Genomic DNA, 21,154 nt, shown 5'->3' with positions numbered 1-21,154 from the left:
TCAAAAATGTATGGTAATTCCTCAAAAATTAAACATTTAGAATTACCATAAGATCTAGCAATTACACTTCTGGGTACGTACTCCACAGAAATGGAGCAGAGAAAAGTTTCACAACCTTGTGCATATCATTATTAACAACAGCCAAAAGGTGGAAGCAAACCAAGTGTCCATCAACAGATGAATAAACAAAATGTAACATACACTTACAACGAACTATTATCTAGCCTTAAAAAGGAAGAAAATTCTGACACATGCAACATGGATGAACCTTGAAGACACTATGCTAAATGAACAATCCAGTCACAAAAGGAAAAATATTGTACAATTACACTTATATGAGTTACTTGGCGTACTCAAACTCATAGAAGCAGGAAGTTGAATGGTAGTTGCCAAGCGGTTGGGAGAGGGGGAATAAGAGTTAGTATTGAATGATTACTGAATTTCAGTTGAGGAAGACAAAAATGTTCTGGAGATGGAAGGTGGTGATGGTTGCATGACAATGTGAATGTACGTAATGCCACAGAACTGTATACTTAAAAATGGTTAACATGGTAAACTTTATGTTCTGCATATTTAACCAAAATCTAAAAATCAAGATAAAAGGACAAATTGATATAATTCAAGTCTCAAATTATGAAAGGGTTAAGGAAATATTTTACATAGAATACAGAAGTATCAGGACCTTTATTAGCCCATACCATGTCCATGTTTTAGTTCAAATCCATAAATCCCATGTGGGGATCACAGTTTCGTGAGCAGAGGGCAGGGCTGGATTTTGGTTCCTACTCAACCCCTGGTCATGTGTCTTTGTACAGTAAACATCCTGTATATTTATACACAACACCACCTGAAAAGTAGTTAGGTATATATCTAGCAGACTTTTTGTGTAAAAAGTCACAAAGACTCCTTGAAATGACTGGAATAGTTCTTACTGAAACAACAACAACAACAACAACAACAACAAAAATGCCTTACCAAGTATAAGAAAAAGACCCTAACAAGAAGCTATGTTGGATGACAGATAATTTCTCCATCTTGATCTAAAATGAGTAATAGGTTTCTGCTAAAAATAAATTCAACTCAAGTTAATCTGGCATATTTTACTATAGATTCTTAAAGACTACACTCTTGACATGACATAACTATAATCTGAAAGAACAGATACCCATCACCTCTATAGGATGTTCAGTCAAACCAATAATCCAAACACTGTAACTGAAACACCAACATAATTAACTGGCGAGGAAAGCCTAAGCCTTCTCAGTCTTACTAATTGGAGGCAATACAGGATCTCAATGCTGGGATTCCATTCCTAGATCTGCCCCCTCTGATGTGTGCATTCTCTTAAATAGATTTAATCTGGATGGCTTCTGTGGAATGGGGATTAATTCCTGCTTTACACAATTTTGCCAGTCATATAAAACCTCAAAACAAGTTGTAAAAAGTGTTTTAATCTTTACCAAAAACTTAATGAGGAAATTACCACTATTTTCCATTAGAGTTCACATCACCCTCTGAGATAAAAATAAAACTTAGCAAACCCACTTACAACGTCATTGTGGTGACCCCACAGTCCCTCTAGTGTCTGTGAAATTCCTTAGGTAGCCACACTGATCAGGAATTTGCTTTCAACTCTTGAAGCTCTCTGACTAATTTTAAAGTTATTTGATGGAAAATTAGGCTTTGCAGAGTAAATCTGAGGCATATGCAAATAATCTGTGGCAAATGCCTTACCTCTTCTGTTATAACAGGCAGAAAAGCACATCTATGAAATTGCATTGTCTGAAACAAAAGATGAAACTGAAACATTCAAGTTTTTCATTCATCCAGGAATACTATGTAAAACATTATCTATATTGATACCATTTTTAATGCTTACTCCTGGAGTTGATACTCAAAAAAAGAAAAAAAAAGAGTTCAGGAAATATTCCTAGTCACAAAGAGTTCATAATGTGTTAAGAACTTTAACTTACTTTGCTTGACGTCTTAGCATTCAGCTTTTTAGTCTGAGAATTGTATCAGTTGAATGTTGGGAATAAATTTATCGAAAATAATACATTTAAGGACGATCAAATTTCCTTACTTAAAATATGAATTCGTCTTTATGGTCTGCAGGATTTATATAGTATTAGACCAGAAGGTGGTTGGATTACGTTACCTATAACCGTTCCCCTCCCAACCTTGAGATGTAATGGTTTTTATGGATGATTCAAGATTCTATTTGCCACTGAAGTATTAAGAGCTTATACCTCCTCACCACTCATTCAGTAATGACTGCTCAGGACCTTGGGTATAATCCATGTCTGAGGGGCACAGCACAGCTAAACATGTGACACATTAATTCTAACTTCTTGAATAAAAGACAGCAACTGACGAAGCGAACAGGTTCCTCTCCATATTACCTATTTACCCACAGTGGAAATCTTGTACACTGTTAAACCCTAATGAAAGTTTTTTCAAGAAAGATTCAATGTAGTAGATGCTAGTCTGAATAAAGTATCATCAGGATATTTAGAAATTCTGCATGGTGCTGTTGCAGCCATGAGGTAACCACAGGGGAAACAACCTTAGGATGAAACCACCTTGGAAGATGGTAGAGTGAAGATAAATAAGGGTAATGTGTCTTAGATACTGATAAACCATTAAAGTAATCACCTCTTGAGGCTTGTTGTATCTGGAGTTCCTGTTTTATAAGACAATGAATTTCTTTATTTTACTTAACAAACAAACAAAAAAACCCCCAAATTCAAAGATTCTATTAATTGAGTATGCCCTTCTCTAAGTGTATATTTAAACACCTTTAGATTCTGAAGATCAGCACTGCCCCACGGACTTTACCGCAGAGATGGAGACATTCTGTACATAGCTCCACGATCCAATTCGCTAGCCGTTAGCAGCCTGTGGCTATTAAGCGCTTGAAATGTGGTTCACTTGACTAAGCAACTGAATTTCAAATTTCAGTTAATTTTAACTAATTTAAATTGAAATAACTACAAGTGGCTAATGGCTATCATATAGTACAGAGCACCTCTATAGTTTAAAAAACCTCCAAGCAGTAGATCTCAGACTTGTCTGGTAGATTAAGCTAGCTATTTCTACTGGCCACCTTGCCTACATCTCCAGTGGAGCTACTATTCACTGAAATTGGACTGTACTTCCTTTGCTCATGAGAATACAATAAAATCTGCTGTAATAGCTCCCAAATACTTTATTGTCATTCATGTCAATATGTACCATTTCAACCTTTCTCCTCTCTTGCTAATCTCATAAATTCAAGCAAATGAAACATATTTTCATTCAATTAAGTACTTCCACCCTCAAGTTCTCATCCAGAACCGGTTCTACCATACAGGTTACAGTCAACACTAATAAGTGACCACCACCCACTTTAACTCTCCAAGGTATAACATGTGAAAAACATAACATAACTCATGGCCTCTATGCTTTAGAGCTCACATTTTTTTCTAGTTCTCATACTGCCAGGATAGTTTAACAAAATTTCATTATTGTTTCATCTCTTTCTCACCATGCTGAAAGTCTCCAGCAGTGTCAGTTGTAATAGTTTTCAATACGCCAAATAGTGTATCTAGTAAAGGGTCATATGTAGTTATCAGTAAATATTAAGTGGAATATTAAAGCATTCTCTAAACTTTTTATATCAAACTATAAAAGCTGGTATTACCAAAACCAAAGCAAGAACACTTGGGCCTCTGAGATAAGGCTTCATATAGAATTCTAGTGACTATATGTTGAACAACTGGATATTCCCTTTAAAATTACATGAATGCTTTAAATAAAACAAGATGAAAGAAAAAAACACTACTACTAAATAAAGTTGAGAAAAATCCATCATTAAAGACCACTTATTAGACTTTCTCATCTTGAGGGCACCCAGTTAATTTTTTAAGTGACAACTATAAAAGTACTTGGCAGTATCTTCAAAAGGTAATGAGAAAGTAAAATACTCTTACCATCATGTTTAAGAATCATTTGTATTACATTCCCAAAAAATAACTCATTCAGGTTTTAGTATATGTAATATGTAAAGTGTAAAATATCAATGGTAAAGTTGAACAGAATTTTCATGGCTAGTTGAAAAAATTAAGTATGATGTGATTATTTCAAACTATAATTCATATTTTTACTCTTATACTTGGCAAGATAAGTGTTTGTTTTAAAAATTAGTAGAAAATAAAGCCCATAGGAAGTGACAATTAAGAGCTAAATGTGTGGTTTAGCTTCACATTAGTTATTTAGGCATATGTTTTGGGGTGTTTTTTTTTTTTTCATGTTTGCCACTTTCAAAAAAGAATCAATAAAAGGCATGTGAAAATATCTAAATGAACACAGGGGAAATAGTGTCAGAAATCAATACTTCTCTACCAGCATGTTTAACCTGCTGAAATGAAGTGTTAATCACAGAAATAAGATACCATATTACATTTATAAACTAATGAAACTAGAAAAAGCAAAGCGTGTGACACTATAATTAAACAGCTGGAAGACATCCAAGCCTGTGTAAGTTGATAACCCTGGTACAATCTCTGGCAGTGAAAAGGCAGGTCTGCAGTGAGTTGATATGGCCAGCTCAGTTGTTAATTGAATAACAGGCAATCTATAAACACTACTAATTGCCTGTGTGAAAACCTGTGTACAAGTAGAGAAGCTGCCTAAAGAAGCACACCAGGAAAAACTACATGGATAAAGCACTCAGCAAATCTTCTGTCTCTCTCAATTCTGTTAAGTCATAGCTTAGTTTTGTCACTGCATCCTTCTGATTAACCTCTACACAGCAGACTTAATGATACATTTTTCAAAAGATCATTTTTCTTCCTAACTCAATACAAAACACAGAACTATCAATTACCCATTTCAGAAAAGAACAAACAAGTAATCTAGAAAATTCAGCCTGTGAATGGAAAGCTTTCTAAATTGTAAAAGAAGACATGGTCTCATTCCCAACAGGCAAAATGCTTTTCGGAATTGTTCCGACGCATTTTGCAGAAGTGTGGCAGCTGCTGTGAATAGCATGGAGTGTTAAGATTTGACACTTTTTTTTTTTCTTAAGGATATAGCCATTTGGGGAGGCTCAGAAACTGTTGCTGGAATTTTACTTACCCATTTAATAAATCCTTTTAGAATGATTATTTCAACCCTGGTGAATATAAAACATTTCAAAACTATTGCTCTAGGATCTAAATCAAACTTTATATTTTAAATCTGTAAAGAAGACTGGCCCAAGGGATTAGTTATGAGACAGGAAACCTCCTCTAGTTTAACATTCAAATTCAAATAAGGTCAGTGGAGAGCAAAGGTCATTGTCATGCTAAAGGTATCTAGCAGCTTCCATGAAATGAACTGATAAGCTTACCACTCCCTAGTGCACACAGTATTCCATCAGGAAACCCAGAACCAACAATCAGAGTACTACACAAGATTGAGAAGCACAAGTATTAGAACCAGATTTACTTATACTCAATTATGGCTCCAGTACTAACTAGCTATAGGCAAAAACCTTAGGCTGGGCGCGGTGGCTCATGCCTGTAATCCCAGAACTTGGGAGGCCAAGGCGGGTGTATCAAGAGGTCAGGAGTTCGAGACCAGCTTGACCTACACGGTGAAACCTAGTCTCTACTAAAAATACAAAAATTAGCCGGGTGTGGTGGCGCACACCTGTAATCCCAGCTACTCAGGAGGCTGAGGCAGGAGAATTGTTTGAACCCAGGAGGCGGAAGTTGCAGTGAGCTGAGATCATACGACCATACTCCAGCCTGAGCTAGAGTGAGACTGTGTCTCAAAAAAAAAAAAAAAGCTTAATGTCACTGGGCCTCAGTTTCTTCAACTAGAAAGTAGGACTTAGTAAATAAATCTCATAGGGTTGTTAATGAGGAATCAAAGATCTAACAGGTAATATACTTGCTTAGCAGGGTCTCACATAAGAAGTGCTTAATAATAGGAAAAGTTTTTTTAAATGAGGCATATAACTGTGAATTAAAATATCTTTAGCAGTAGCATGTAATTGAATAACTGAATGGTGCCTGAAGCTGAGCTTCTCTTTCACGTTTGATCAGTCTAGAAGAGAATAGCAGCTTTCACCAAAATTCCTTGAGAAAAAATATGGATTTGACTGGCCTCACTTTAAGATATAGACACACTTCAGCTAATTGATACTTTTTATTAAGACCAAGTGTAATTCTTCAAATATGAATCCTTCAGTCAATTAGAAATAAGAATGAAAAGAAGCTATTAAGAATCATTGTTAATTATTTTTTGAAGAATAAGTTTATAAGTATAAAAGGTGTGACAGGTGCTGCACACAGGGAAATCAATAAAGTCTAGGAAAGGGCTGTCATGTCTGCTTTTACCCTGGAGGACTCTTAATCTAAAGAGGTCCCCAGATATCCAGGAGAAAGACCTGATTTGCAATGTTTAGATATTAATTTCAAACACTCCTATCAAACATCAGAATTAACAATAACCGTTTGTTAGTTTCACCAATTCGCTGACTACAAAATGGTATGTTAATTGAAAAGACTTTTATGGACCAACCAGGTATGCCAAGTCTTCCATGTATTTATAGGTAGAACATAAGTGATCCAGTCTCCGTTAAAGCCCCACGCTCACTTCACGGGTAGAGATCCCCACCCACAATATGGGCACGGCAGCCTTCTGGAACCCACACCTGCTTCCAGCACATCCAGCTTCTTAGCAGGATAGGGAGTTACATTTCTCATCCTCGCTGCATTTGAACTTTAAGATTTTGGAAACTGTCAACATTGAGTTCTCTGCTCTTGAATTAATTTTATATCTTGCTCCAACAATCTAAACTTCCTGATCTTCAGGCCCAGATATAAACCCAGTTTCAACAAATATTAAAAACAGATAAATTACAAATGAAGCAAGATTCATTAACAATAAATATGTTAAAATATAATCATAATCCAATGTTGAAGCTCCTCCTAGAACACAAAATTTAAAAAAAGTACCAAACTAAAATTGCAATGCAGTTTCAGTATTTAAACACAGATGTTAAACAAATCTAACTATTTTTCAAATACCATGTATGAGTGTGTATGTGTGTGAGTATAAACCTTAACCACACATGGATTTCAATGATATGTATTTAGTGTATTTTACACTATTATTGTAGATATCCAAAGGGACTCTATTAAGAATGAAGTTACATCTATTACTTTAGATTAAAAGCAACTAATACTATACAGCATGGATTCATCAATTAAACTAGGAGTCACTTGAACCATTTTTGAAGCAGTTTGTTTTGTTTACAAATGCATGATCACATAACAAAAAAAAAAATTCTTTAGGGAAAAACGATACACAGATGTTAGTGAGTGGCATTCAGACTAAAGTAGCGTTTTTCCATGTCCTTCACTGATATCAACATTATAAGATTTCTGATATAAATATATGATGATTATTTTTAATCGTAAACTTGTGTACTTTAATATAGATTTTCAAATGGCTACCATATCAAAAACCATGAATCCATAACTAACTTATTTTAATCCAAAACAATCAAGAGTAGCATATGAATAAGATACCAAGATTTGTAGCTAAATACAAATAAAGAATCCTTACCCTCAAGGAGCTTCAAGTGAGAATACATCTTGGACTATTACCTATAATGTAATGTTGTGATATACAAACAGTATGATCAACATCCCACAGGAATACAAAGAATAGGTGATTTCTCAAGTATAAAAATTTTGCCAAGATGAAGAGTTGGGGAAAAGGGTGTCCCAAAGCAAAGCTTCAACCTAAATTAGACATGAAGGTTCAACCTAATAAGGTATGAAACCTACTGAGACAATATTCACCCTAATAAGAACATAGAATTCAGGGATGGGGAGTAGTTGAATATAAACATGCAAAGACAAGTTGTAAAAAGCCTTATGTTTCGTCCAGGCACGGTGGCTCACTCTGTAATCCCAGCACTTTGGGAGGCCGAGGCATCTGAGACCAACCTGGCTAACATAGTGAAACCCCGTCTCTACTAAAAAAAAAAAAAAAAAAAAATTAGCTGGGTATGGTGGCAGGTGCCTGTAGTCCTAGCTACTTGGGAGGCTGAGGCAGAAGAATCGCTTGAACCTGGGAGGCAGAGATTGCAGTCAACCAAGATCACACCGTTGCACTCCAACCCAGGTGACAGAGTAAGATTCCATCTCAAACAAAAGAAAGCAAAACAAAACAAAAAGCCTTATGTTTCATGCAAGAGAATTTAGCACTTTTCCTAAAGTCAATGAGAAGATATCTAAAGCATATTCTTGTGCAGAGAAGTGATGATCAGAATTGTGTTTTAGAAAGTTCTAGTAGAAGGATTAGACTGGACAGGGATAGAGAACTGACCTAAAGAGGCCATTGAGGGGCCCGTGCAACTGTTCAAGTGAGAAATGGCACAGATGTGAACCAGGGCAATGAAGTGGCTGAGGGACTTGCCTGGTATTCAGAGTGAGCATAGATAGGCATTAGACTGGATATGGAAAGAGAAAGGATACCAAAAATGAGCACACCATTTCTAGTTTGAGTGACTAGATGCATGGTGAGACTCAACTGAGAGAGGAAATATAGAAGCACAACGTTGGGGAACTTCTGAGACTGGCCTGAATGAAAAAAAAATAAAAACTATATAAATTACCAAAGAAAATGCTCTGACAGTCAAGTTGAAATGCCCCGGTAAGAACAGGAAGAAAGTAAACTTTGGCTTTTTCCATTAAAATAAGTAACTTATCCTTCTTTGCTAAACCTACTGGTCAACATTATACTTTCCATGTAGCAACAGACCATTAAGCATCTTACAAATACAGTTCTAGCCTCTTTTTTATTTGCTTAATTATTTCCTATCGATATCCTGCATCTGTAAATCAGACCTTCCTAAGCTGTAGAAATTAAACTGTGATGTACACATTTCATCCTTTTCTGGAAGCACATGAGTGTTCAGAGCTACAGGGGGCTACTCTGATCTTGCCATTAGAAATTATTAGAAAAGGACTGCATGAGTTTCATGTGGGTATAGAAAGTAGAGGAGAAAAGGCAATTTCTTCCCATTGTGTTAGAATTTGGCCCTCATAAATGTTCTAAGAGGCACAGGAGGACAAGTGTGAAGATGAGTCAGACTGGAGACATAGCAGTTATCCAGTGAGAGCTGGAATGGCTTGCGAGATATGGACACAGAGAGACAAACTTAAAGGAATGCTCAGTTACCTTCAACATCACAACTCAGGTAATTACGCACTTCATTCAAAATGAAGTTGATATCTTCCTCTGAAGGAATTGGATGGGGTGTAACATCAGTTGGAGTATCAGTAGTGCCAGCGATCGTCATCTTTTGCCAGGGTAAGAAGAAAATAACTCGCCCATCGCTGGTCGCTGGGTCAAGAAGTCCCATGCTCTCTGGGCTGAGGTACAAAGAAGGGTTATTTATTTCTGAAATTTTCAGAAGTTTAACATTAATCTGCATTCTAAAAACTATTTATTCATTAATTCTCAAATAAACAAACAAAAAAGATATGAACTATTACTTGTACTTCCCCTACCCTAGAAACTCCTGAAAGAAACAAATAACAAAATAGAATGAAACAAATGTGATAATAATAACATTGCACAGCAGAGCTACCCCGTCCCTCCCCACTTCAACAATGCAAGGTTAAGAAAGTGGGCTTCAACTTCCAACTGTTTGAGTTTCATACTCCTTGGACCATTCACATCAGATAATGTCAGCAGGATAAATGTCTATAATTTCTTTTATAATGGTAAATTAAGGGTATGTCTTCAACCTTTTTTCAAGAATAGCCAAAGTATTTTCCTGGGACATTTGACATTTCATCGCTCAGTAGAAATTCTCAGGAATGCATGAGAAAGTGAAGGGTCTACCTTTCTAGAAACTAAAATGTAATCACAAAGTTCTTTACTACTTTATGCCTAGATGAACTCGGGCCGCTTCTCCAAATATGAGATTTCTTACTTTATTTTGAGGTTACAAAAATCTCAAGAAGTGCATCTAGAAGAAAAGAGCTCCATTTTTTACTACTCCCTAAATAACAATGTCCTATGATTAGGTCAAACAGGACAGGAACATGTTAGCAATGAAAATCTTTCACAGAGAAGACACTAGTAGTGTACTATGCTAAATCAAGGTACAATGCTGCCTCTACTGACAGACTATATAAAATCTCCCAAAACTAGAGTCAAAAAATTTTACTGACATTTACTATTCTAAAATCAAATAATAAAACATATTTGAAAGAATAGGAAACTGTAAACAAACATTAACAAAACCCGTCATTTTGTTATTAAATCACTAAAAACAGATGTTTTATTTTGTTCCTTAGCCATTTAAAGAAATTTGGAGATGTTAAAAGAGTGAGAGGAATCTTAAAGTGTCCTATTCAAGTAGAACACTACAAATCTTCGGACAGCTGCTTCAATTTGACTGGATTCTTGTATCAAGCCAGTGTTACTGGTATTTTCTATAAATATGTTTTTAGCTTCTATTAACGTTATTTCTTAAATAGGAAACATAATTCTATTTGGTTTGAACAAATTTCAAGAAATCCCTCTTACACATAAATTTAAAAGGACATACAGTCAGATTTTTATCTTTATCATCATTCCCGTAAAATTTTTTTAAAAAATGATTTATCCCAATGTATAAAAATCAAAGGCTAGCAACTGTGTAAAAAACAATAATAATATTTTATATATAAAAAAGAAACATACAGGCAGTTTAACTAATGCATCTCCTTTATTTAAACCACAAGGAGTATGAGTCTTTCTCTTCAAAAAACTCTCGGCCACATGAAACGCTTGCCCTGTCTACTCAGCCTTAGCAGCAAGAAGTCACTGTTCACAGCCTATCTGAGACACACTGGAGAGAGTGGGTAGAAGTTCTTCTACTTAGCTAATCCAAAAAGCAACCCGGAAATCTGCAATCATTTAAACCGCAGCTCAGAGTCCCACCTTCACTCAGCGTTACTTAGAAAATAATTTTACTTTTACTCTAATATATTGAAAACTACAAATATCAAGTATTTTTGATCTCTAAATATGATTATTTTTTCTTTGCATTTATCATAAAACTCTCTAAAAATCTTAGAAGAAACTAGTTAATCACATGTTTTATAAGTATATTTTTTGATCCTGGGTTGATATGCCCTTAGATTACATCAGTCACTTTGAGATTAGAAATGAGAATAGAACACTCAGAGTTCAAGCATTCTATCTGATAAACAGAACTATATTGAAACAAAAAAATATATTCCATATTCTAACACTTGATAAATTATATGCTAACATATTTTATATGACTATATCATGGACCAGACATCATATGATGTGTCTAAAATAATAAACCTGATAAATTTAATCATAAAATTATAATATTCATCAACCTAAAAAGGAAATACCATTAGAAATGCACAACTACTGAATCCTTTAAAAACTTTCAATGCAATAAAGTAGTTTAAAAGGTGAACGTGATGGTTACCAACACACACGTAACTGGAACCTGTAGAGAATCAACTGCTTAAGTGAAGACATATGTGACAAACATAAAATTAACAAGCACAGAGGGAAGACAAAGCTATTAATGAATGTTATAAAAATTTAAGAATCCACTTGGAAATATCTTTCATCAGTTCTAAATTACCTAATTCACACCCTCCCTTAGGGAAAAGTTTGTTTTCTCATGAAGGATTAATTTTGCAAGTTCACACTAAAGTTTGAGAATGGATATCAACTATAGTGATAATATACACAATGCAATAAGGCATAGGTCTTTTTTCAATATATACGATTCATTTGACATCAAGAGGGAAAGCCTGCTGCTAATTTATGTGTGTGTCTAGGATTAAATGTAATGAACATTCTTCTCATGCAGACCATCACTTTCCTGAAGTGCCCTTAGTTAAACTGAAATCAATTTATTGTTAACTACTTAGCAATCAGTGTTAGAGTTAACAGTATGTACACACATTATAGAAAAAAAAATTGACCTCTTGTCAGTAGCAAAAAGCATCAGTAGGCTAAACAAAGATGATTATTTTCTGCATTTCAGTCATTTGGTGTATTATCGCTGCTTTTGGAAGAGTATCTAGCCATAACTCTCAAGGAAATTCCAGATTTGTTCTTAATATAAAGAGTGGCTTTCAAAATTTCTGTGTTGTGTTTTCCAAAATTAAAACAATTTTTCCTTCTTCCCCTCTTCCCCTAAAAAGCTGCTATCATGGTGTAAGATAATTCTACAGGTGGAACATTAGTTAAGGTTACAACAAAATTAACAAATGCTATAAAGATATTTCTGAAAACAGCCCAGGAAGATACACTGCACATATGGTTCTTTACTCTTCCTTTGCCAGCCTACACACAATAAATCAATGGTTACTGAACTCACTGCATTTCCAAATGGATCAGGTACTAACTGAAACATGCCTGGTCTTAAATTATCATTAGCCAGTTGTGGGGCAGCCCCAGAAGCTTTGGTTCATCCCTGAAGACGTAGTCAAAACTGTTGAGTAACAGCTGCTAAGTATGATTGCCTGATGATACCACAGAGTCATTTCAGTTTGGGATCTCCTAACATCACCCAAGAGAATGACTTGATAGGAAGAGGAAAACCACCTCTACGGGATGCCAGAAATACAGTTGCCTCAAGGTCAGTCCTGAATGAGGGAATGAACCCTTAATCTAGGTCACAATCCAAAGAGAAGGGGCTCGTCTGTAAGAGAGCCTGAATGGGAACTAGGCTGCAGACCATTCCTTTAAAGCTTCCAACAGGATAGGTAGTGGTTATAGCTCACAGTGCTAAAAATGGGGATATTAATTTCTCCCAAAATAGAATGAGGTCACTTGCTGCATCTTAGCCTGAGACAGATCTAGCTGTAACTAACACCATCACACTTCAGGAGACCTGAAGCTAATGCTGAATTTTTAGGATTCAGAATGTTTAAAATATTACATCTGGGTAATATATACCTTTATTCTTAAGAGACACGAAATCTACTCGTTACTAAGTGTATAAAACATAGTATAGAACAGTATATATATGTAACATGACCACTTTCACACAAATTTTTTTAACAGAATACACATTTCTGCTTATAAAAACATTTTATGGAAGGAATTGGGAGAAGAGGTTATTAATTACCAGAGAAGAACTGAGGAAGGGAACAAAAGGTAGGGGGAATAAGAGGCAGGCTTTCAATTTTCATTTTCATATTTCTATTTTTTTCTATGGTGATTGAAATTTCTAGTTATGTACTTACATTATTCATTTATTTTTATCTACAGGGGTTACCTGGGCAGTAAGTTGAAGAAGAATCATGTTTTATTTTCATATTTTAAATTCACCATATTAAAAAGTTCATAAATGTTACATTAAAATTTTAATATAAATAAAGCAACAATCTCAATATAAGCAAGTTAACATAAAAAAATTTAGTAGGATTCATTAAAAAAATATTTACTAGGCACTATTATGTGCCAGACACTGTACCAATAGCTGGGGATACAGCAGTCTATAATTAAACAGAGAAAAAATAACCCAAAGATCATTGTCAAACCTTATACCAGTTAGGTATTATCAAGATATAAGGGTCCAGGCACGGTGGCTCACGCCTGTAATCCCAGCACTTTGGGAGGCAAGGCGGGCGGATCACTTGAGGCCAGGAGTTTGAGACCAACCTGGCCAACATGCTGAAACCCTGTCTCTACTAAAAATATGAAAATTAGCTGGGTGTGGTGGCAGGCCAGCTACTCCGGAGGCTGAGGCAGGAGAATCACTTGAACTTGGGAGGCGGAGGTTGCAGTGGGCCAAGATGGCACCACTACACTCCAGCCTAGGTGACACAGCAAAACTTCATCTCAAAAAAAAAAAAAAAAAAAAAGATATAAGGAACCAGAAGCTGAAAGAAGTAGCTTGCCCAGGTCACACAGCCCCAGGAAAAGTGATGAACAAACCCCAGAAGTCCTACAGCAAGGCATCACTTTAATTCTGCCTACAATCTCCTTGTCTCTGCACTCTGAAAGGGCAGAATGTTTTCCCATTTTAATGACTGGAAAGCTAAGGTTCACAAAATAAAATGGCTTGTCCCAAAGGATGTAATTGTTTAATGACAGAATTAACATAAGGCCTGTGGGGAATAGTATGTGTCTTCTGACATGATGGGATGATAGTGAAGAAAACATAAGGCACACAACAAATGAGAATATGTTGAATTTAGTAAAATCTAAACAAATATAAGACTTACGATGATTGCATCTACACTCCATTCTTAGAGATATTTAAAAACAAAAACTCATAAACTAGCTGGCCTTAGATATTTTTAATTGAACACAAAAGCGTATACAATTGCATCTGGAACTAATGTTGAAAACTTCTCTATATACAAGAAACATATGGGACATTTACATATATTTATTTTTCTCCTTTTCATTTGAACTAAGCTTCTGGTTAACAGTTTTAAAAACTCAATCAGGTACCACTGCATTAAGTTTCTATTATCTTATGCAGTGGTGCCTTAAGAGGCACCTTGATATCTCCAGTCCAAAGTAAAAATCCTAAAGACTATCTGTTTCTCTCAAATACACATTTTGAAAACACAAAGAAAATCTTGGAAGTTGGTGGATAAAAAATTCTCTTTAATTATTTTCTCAGAAGTGTATCTGGTACCAATTAGGTGCACCTTGGACTCTTCAGGAAGATTTAGTTACCGGACAACCAACAACTAAAAAGGCAGCATGGTCTATGGCATAGCAGGATAGCATTCTAGGAGGATACAAGTATTAAACAAAATATCACAGGTTCTACACATCTACTTTATCAAATATTAAAAGCTGTATATTCCCTTTATGGAAAATCATTAAAACATGGAAAGAAGTAACTCTCACCCATAATCACATTACCTCGAAATAATCACCATTCACATTTAACATATTTCCTTCCAGTCTTTTTATATATACACTGTTAGAACCTACAGCATATAAAATATCAAGTCCTACACTCTAAATTAACATTGTATCATTAGTGTTTACTTAGGGCATTAAAATTATTTATAATTACAATTCTTAATGACTATATAATATGCCCTTGTGTGGTTATACCATAATTTATTTATCTATTACCCTAAGGTGAGGAACTGAAGTAGCTTCTAATATTTCTCAACTACAAACAATGCCATAATGAATACTGTTGCACGTAAGACATTATGTCATATAGAATTACTACTTTGCCTACTAGGTTTATCACATATGGAAATAAAAACAGTACACATGCTCTATACCCTTAGCATGGCCGTATGAATTTTTTCTATAAATAACTTAAAATGTATGCTATGGGTAATTACTTTTTAGCCAGAACCACACAAATGTTTCTTTTGTAATTTATTAAAAATTTCAAGCACATATAAAAAGAGTTTAATGACCCTGCATGTACCCATCACCCAGTTTAAATGATTTTCATTTAATAGCTATTATTTCATCTCTACTCCTACCCATTTCTTCATCCTCAATTATCTTTTTTAATTTGATAGGTTAGATATTATATCTGGTTTTTGCTTGCTACTATATTTTTTAAAAATCTATTTCAAAAGTTATAAACCTAAGAATACTTGGTAGCCCACAACTTCAGATTCTTCATAAGCAAATTTGGGTATTCTGCAAAATTAATGTCTTATTCTTTTAACTAAAATACGTCCTTTATAAAAACTTTTGCAAAATTAGTTTTGTTAATGACTGAAGTAAAAGTTTAATTCAAAAATACCAATGCTTAGTCTCTGAAGGTGACTACACTGAACAAAGAAAAATAAATCCCAAAGCATTAACCCTTAGAAATGAGTATTGCCATAAGTGGCTAAAACGTCCCAAGTCTGGTTTGTATTTTGTATTTTGGAAGAGTTCCTTTACTTATTTCTCCTGATTTTGAACAGCAGGTTAGACCATCTATTGTTATGCTAGAAGAAGAAATTAACCACAGACAATCTCTCCTGACCCTCTTTCTTGGGTGACAACTGCCACATTGGAAGACAGTTACCTGTAATAACCAGGCATCACAATATGGACACCAGCACTTGGCTGGCAGATAGCTGCTGCATCTTTATCATCCATTTTGCGCACAGAGTCCGTGAAAGGTCCCGTGGCATTGATAACACATTTGGCTCTCACGTCAAATTCCTGCCCTGTGAAAGAAAGTGGCATCAATCACACACCCCATTTGCTTCTCTGTTAACGGATGTTGTGTATCACTAATTCATCTATTAATTTAACCTATGGTGCACACTAAGTGACCTGAGCAGCTCAAGTTATTGAAGAGCCAAACAAAAGGCTCATATCTGAGTGAATTTACCAAAAACAAGTCTGAATTGAAGAAAGAAAAGCATTCCACTTTCTCATTATGGATTTCAGTCTATCTTATAAGTGCCCAGCGTCAAAGCACCAAACATGAAAAAGTAGAATGAGTAAATAAGCCGCTTTCTCTTGAAAACTCAAATGTGTAAGCAGCATTGCTGTGAGAAAATGTGTATCACAGAGCTTTTGTTCAAGAAACGATATAATTTTGAAACTGCCTACCTATGTGGTGCTACAGCCAAGGCAATAATGAAAATCTAAAAAAAGTTAAAGATGATTCACTTTAACAGCGTGTAAATGCAATGCCTCTGTCACCAAATGATACTTTGAAACTTGGCACATTTATTTAATTGTATTAATAATATGTTTTTGTAAAGAAAATGGAATGCATTCGTAGCTGTGGGAATCTGGTGGGCATTTTATTATTATCATTATCATTATTACAACTATAATACAAAGGGGAAAAATTGCCAAGCCCCACAAGGGAAATGTCATTAAACCAGTCATTGTTGACAATAAGGAATATAATTAATATGACTCTGAAGCATGGCTTAAATGAAAGAGAAGTGACAGAAAAATTATAATTCAGTCATTATATAAGCTAGGCAAGATACTAAGAAACACCTCCCTCCCAGAGACCTGGCATACCTGTGAGGACATCCTTGCACCGTGCGCCGCTCACACGCACTTTCCCTGTCTGGGGGTCTGTCTTCTTGAGCAAGCTCACTACCTCCATGTAATTGGCTGTGGCAGCCCCATACCTGGCAGCAGTCAGAGCAATGGCAAGGTTCATCCGTGCATCGTTATGTTGTCCTGCAGCGGGGAAAGCATCAGGGGAGGGACAGGAGTCACCTCGAGCCACAGACTGGTGGTACAGAAGTGTGTCACAACAGATATGTCACATGTGTCCCTGTCACCCAGGATATACATGATGGCTGGGCGGCTTGACAGGGCACGATTTAAAAATACACGGTCATTCTCAGCCAGGCATCTACCTGCCACTTCAGCAAGTGCATTTCGCGTACCGTAAAAATAGTGAAAATATCCCTTTCCTACAGAGCTGACATCAATTATCTGAAAGTTAAGAAATAAGTAATTATTCTCTCAGTGTTGGAACATATGTATATGTCAGGCTTTTCCTAATACAGACGAATCGTATGCACGAAAGTGAAGCAATTCAAAACTTCAGAGTATTTGACACCCCAACTGGTGTTGACGAACAATTTTTATGAGTATTTTTATGTGTATGTGCTCTAATATTCAAAATCAAGAGCTTAATCTTCCTTACAGCATTTCTCAGTATTCTGTAAAAGGATTTTTCTTGGTCTGAATTTTGATCAGGGCTCCTTAAAATGTAACTTTTTTTTAATCACACATAAAAGGTAAGAAATTAAGCAGGGCAAAATTTAATTACAGAACAATTCCTACCTGTATTGTTAAAGATTTATTGCTGAAAAATCCTAGTTAAAGAAAACTAAGGGGGAGGAGGAGGGGGGAAAGATGATTAATCACTTTAAAATACTGGCATCACTAGAGACTTTTTCTATTTATTATTGCCAGCAGAGTTAACGCTGACCAGGAAGAATTACTCTACATTGCAAGGGCCAGGTTCTCTGTGCCCTGAATAATTAATTATCCAGGGCTAGATGTATTGAAGCAGGGTTCAAATTCCCACACATTGGGATCAGTTCTATCAAGATAATACTGATAAAGGGATGAATTTGTAATGGATATTGTTGTTGATTTATGTTGCCAGCATACCAAACGTTTAGTATAAATGGTTTATGTAAAGTTTCTTCCTTGTGATTCAGTCTGTGCAGGGCTAGCAGCACTACAGAAGTAATCTGTTCCAGCTAAAAGGGCAAAGTTATAAAGAGAGAATCAATGACTGAAGATTCTGCTGCCCCTCCCGACAAACGTCTGATTCTAAAACCACTGAACATAATCGGCTAAGAATCGTCCCCCCAAAATTAAATGCTCTATCAAGTGGAGAACATACATTAAACCTCAACATGCAAAATAAGGAGTTGTTTTATCTAACAATTAATAGAATGAAAGTAGGAGAAGGAAAAAAAACGACAATAGCGGTAGTTGAGCTGTAAGTGGGAAGGGTAGCAATTCCATAGTTTCCACTCAGCATGATCCTAAAGTTGCCTAAAATCATAAGTATATTTGAAGTTAAGCTTAAGAAATCAATTTTTATTAATGTAGGGTTCCTTGCTTAAAACTGGAATACACTTTATAAAACTAAATGCACGAAAACAGTCCAAAGAAACTAAATAAAATTTCCATTACAGATCTTCTCCTTAAATTAAGAAAATAACACAGTACCCATCCCACCCAATCTTTCTGGTTGATTTATATATCTAACAAGGAAACACCCTGCCCCACAAAGGCACATATCTGGTATTACAAGAAATCCAAGTCATGCTTGCTCTCACCGTAAGTGTAGAGAAACTCTCACCCATTCAGGTGTGCCTTGAAGCCTCTGGAAAGCCATGTGTAAATGAAGTATTTTAAATCCTAAATAAAGTCACTATTTAAAGGAACCAGGCAGAAATTCCATTTATGAAATAGTAGCTCCTTTAGAAAATAGTTACACATTCATCTGACTCTAAGGTGACTTTAAAAAGATAAATTTTTCTTTTAATATGTGTTTAAAATATAAAATCTCATTGGAGCAGTATAGGTTATAGTTCTTCAAGCTCTGTTGCTTCCATACTAACAAATGTTCCCTAATTAGCATCTAAATCTGAGTATGATTGCAAGAAGCAAGGTTAACTTCAGTTTAAAATGTGAGGTGGAAACAAGTTCCTATGGTCCTTGTTTTTCTATGTCCACTCCCCAATTCCCAGCAGCACCCGTCTTGATTCAAATCTGAGATGTCACTTACACACGAAGGCCGTTCATGATATGATCCTTGTCTGCCATGGTTCATAGTGCCTAGAATTGTGAAATCATTTGTAGCTCCCTGAACATTCATGTCATTTTCCACCTTGCCTTTCCACACACTTATTCTTCTGGCTGGATACCATCCTGGAAGTTCTGAGAAACCTCTGTTCATCTCTCATGATTGAGTTCAAATGTCTAGTTCTGCATCTCCTGGAGGGATGCAGAAAATCTCCTTTATCTGCATCCTTCCAGGGCAAAATTATTCACTCCTTCCTCTCGGTCAACATTTTATTTTGTATATACTTTTTAAAATAGTCTTTATGGTACTTTAATCATCCATGTGTCCATCTACTTACAAAAATGAAAATCCTTTGTTATGAGTCAGGCACTGTGACAAATGCAGGAAATATAACTGAGAAAGATACAGGGTGATCTCTACCCTCAGGAAACTTACATTCCATTGTAGTTACTGTACAATTCCCATGTCTCAAGAGAAGTCAGAAAGGCTTACTTGTTTGGCTTTGTTTTTTTCTAGTTATTATTAGGTACATAATACGTTTCCAATTACTGTTGAGTTTAGCCTAATTCCATTCACTGTGTTAAACAGGTATTGAAATTCTTTTATCTCTAACTACAAATGGAGTATTTTCTCTTGTTAAAGAAATTTCAGACTTCCGTAAGTTGGTGGCAAGAAATGTGATAGAGACAGAAATGTGTAAGAATCTCAATTTAACCCCAAACTAGGCCTTATATTTATGCTGAATAACTGGGAGGGAAGCAGAAATAGTTACGAGTGACTCCCTCAGGACTTATCCCAGAAGGTATCCCTTGCTTTGCAGGGAAATGCAAGCACAGCTAATTATTAGCTCCCAAAACTTGAGGAGCAAGTAATCTGATATACCCCTGAGCCCTGGGTCTCACACCTCCACCCAGCAATCCTCGTCTTCCCAGACATTCAGCTTAATCCATTTACCTCCTTGGATGCAGGGTAAACTTCCTCCTCCCCTACCCACACGAAATCTACCCCCTACCCTGAGATACCCAGATGCTCACAGTGTATGCTTCCTGAGATATATGTGATATATTTTCATTATTCCTAACTAATTTCCCCAACCCTCTTTCCTGACATTTTGAAAGGTAACTCTATGCCTCCTTTTTAATTTTTATTTTATTTTGGAGAAAAAAGTTTTTGACAACACTGCATGCCATTGGAATGTGATACAATAATCCCAAACCCCCACCTAATTGATCTGCTTATTAAGTTGAGATTTTCAAAGCTGTTTCCTTAGAGCCAGGCAACATTATACTGTTTTTCACTAATCACTGAATAGCTTTACATTGGCACTTACACAAGGACCCAGACGGGAACTGTGAAAATCTGTTTCCGACTCTGTTCTCTTTTGCACTTGAAATCTTGCATATGTGCACATACTGAGCTTACAACTCATAGGAGAGGAAGCACACAAGAGGTGGAACTATAGCTGTTTTCCCTTGTTTAGAGAAACAAAATATAAAATCTATCCACCAAAAAGAATGAAGGTTGATGGTGGTAGAGAAAACTTTGTTTTACTCCTCAATGACCTTGCACAGAGCAGAATAAGAGATATCTTAAGTGAAAAATGCAGGACCACACATAGTTTAGAATGTAACCGTCTAAAAGATAGGCCTTGAATATAAATATTCTAGAGACAGCAATATTGCTCTCCTCAGAGTCAAAGTTTGGCAACTATGTTAACATGCAAAATAGCTCAAAAAAGAATAATAATCAGTGATGTATAGAGTATGAAGAATGAGTAAATATGAAAAAAAAAACACAAGTAAAAAACTACCTGGCATTTTCTTGCTTCTTTGGGTCTAAAACTCTGATGCTATGGCAGTCTACATAAAAGCTTCCTTTTAATAT

The 21,154-nt window shown here is 35.7% G+C and overlaps 1 protein-coding gene across 7 annotated transcripts in view; it reads right to left on the bottom strand.

The window, feature by feature from the left end:
- The window catches only part of GPD2 (glycerol-3-phosphate dehydrogenase 2), a 149,162-nt gene that overhangs the window by 19,583 nt on the left and 108,425 nt on the right, over window positions 1-21,154 (bottom strand). For all 7 annotated transcript variants that reach the window (XM_003907492.5, XM_003907491.5, XM_017946541.3 and 4 more), the window contains 3 exons: window positions 17,008-17,172; window positions 16,046-16,190; window positions 9,223-9,416 (listed from right to left, as the gene is read on the bottom strand). In XM_003907492.5, coding sequence (XP_003907541.1) covers window positions 9,223-9,416; window positions 16,046-16,190; window positions 17,008-17,172 — 504 coding nt within the window. The remainder of the gene's footprint in view (window positions 1-9,222; window positions 9,417-16,045; window positions 16,191-17,007; window positions 17,173-21,154) is intronic.

This window comes from Papio anubis, chromosome 10 (genome assembly GCF_008728515.1).
Source record: "Papio anubis isolate 15944 chromosome 10, Panubis1.0, whole genome shotgun sequence".
Taxonomy (NCBI): Eukaryota; Metazoa; Chordata; class Mammalia; order Primates; family Cercopithecidae; genus Papio; species Papio anubis.
The sequence above is the reverse complement of the archived record's forward strand: the minus strand, read 5'-3'. Positions and strand labels throughout refer to the sequence as shown.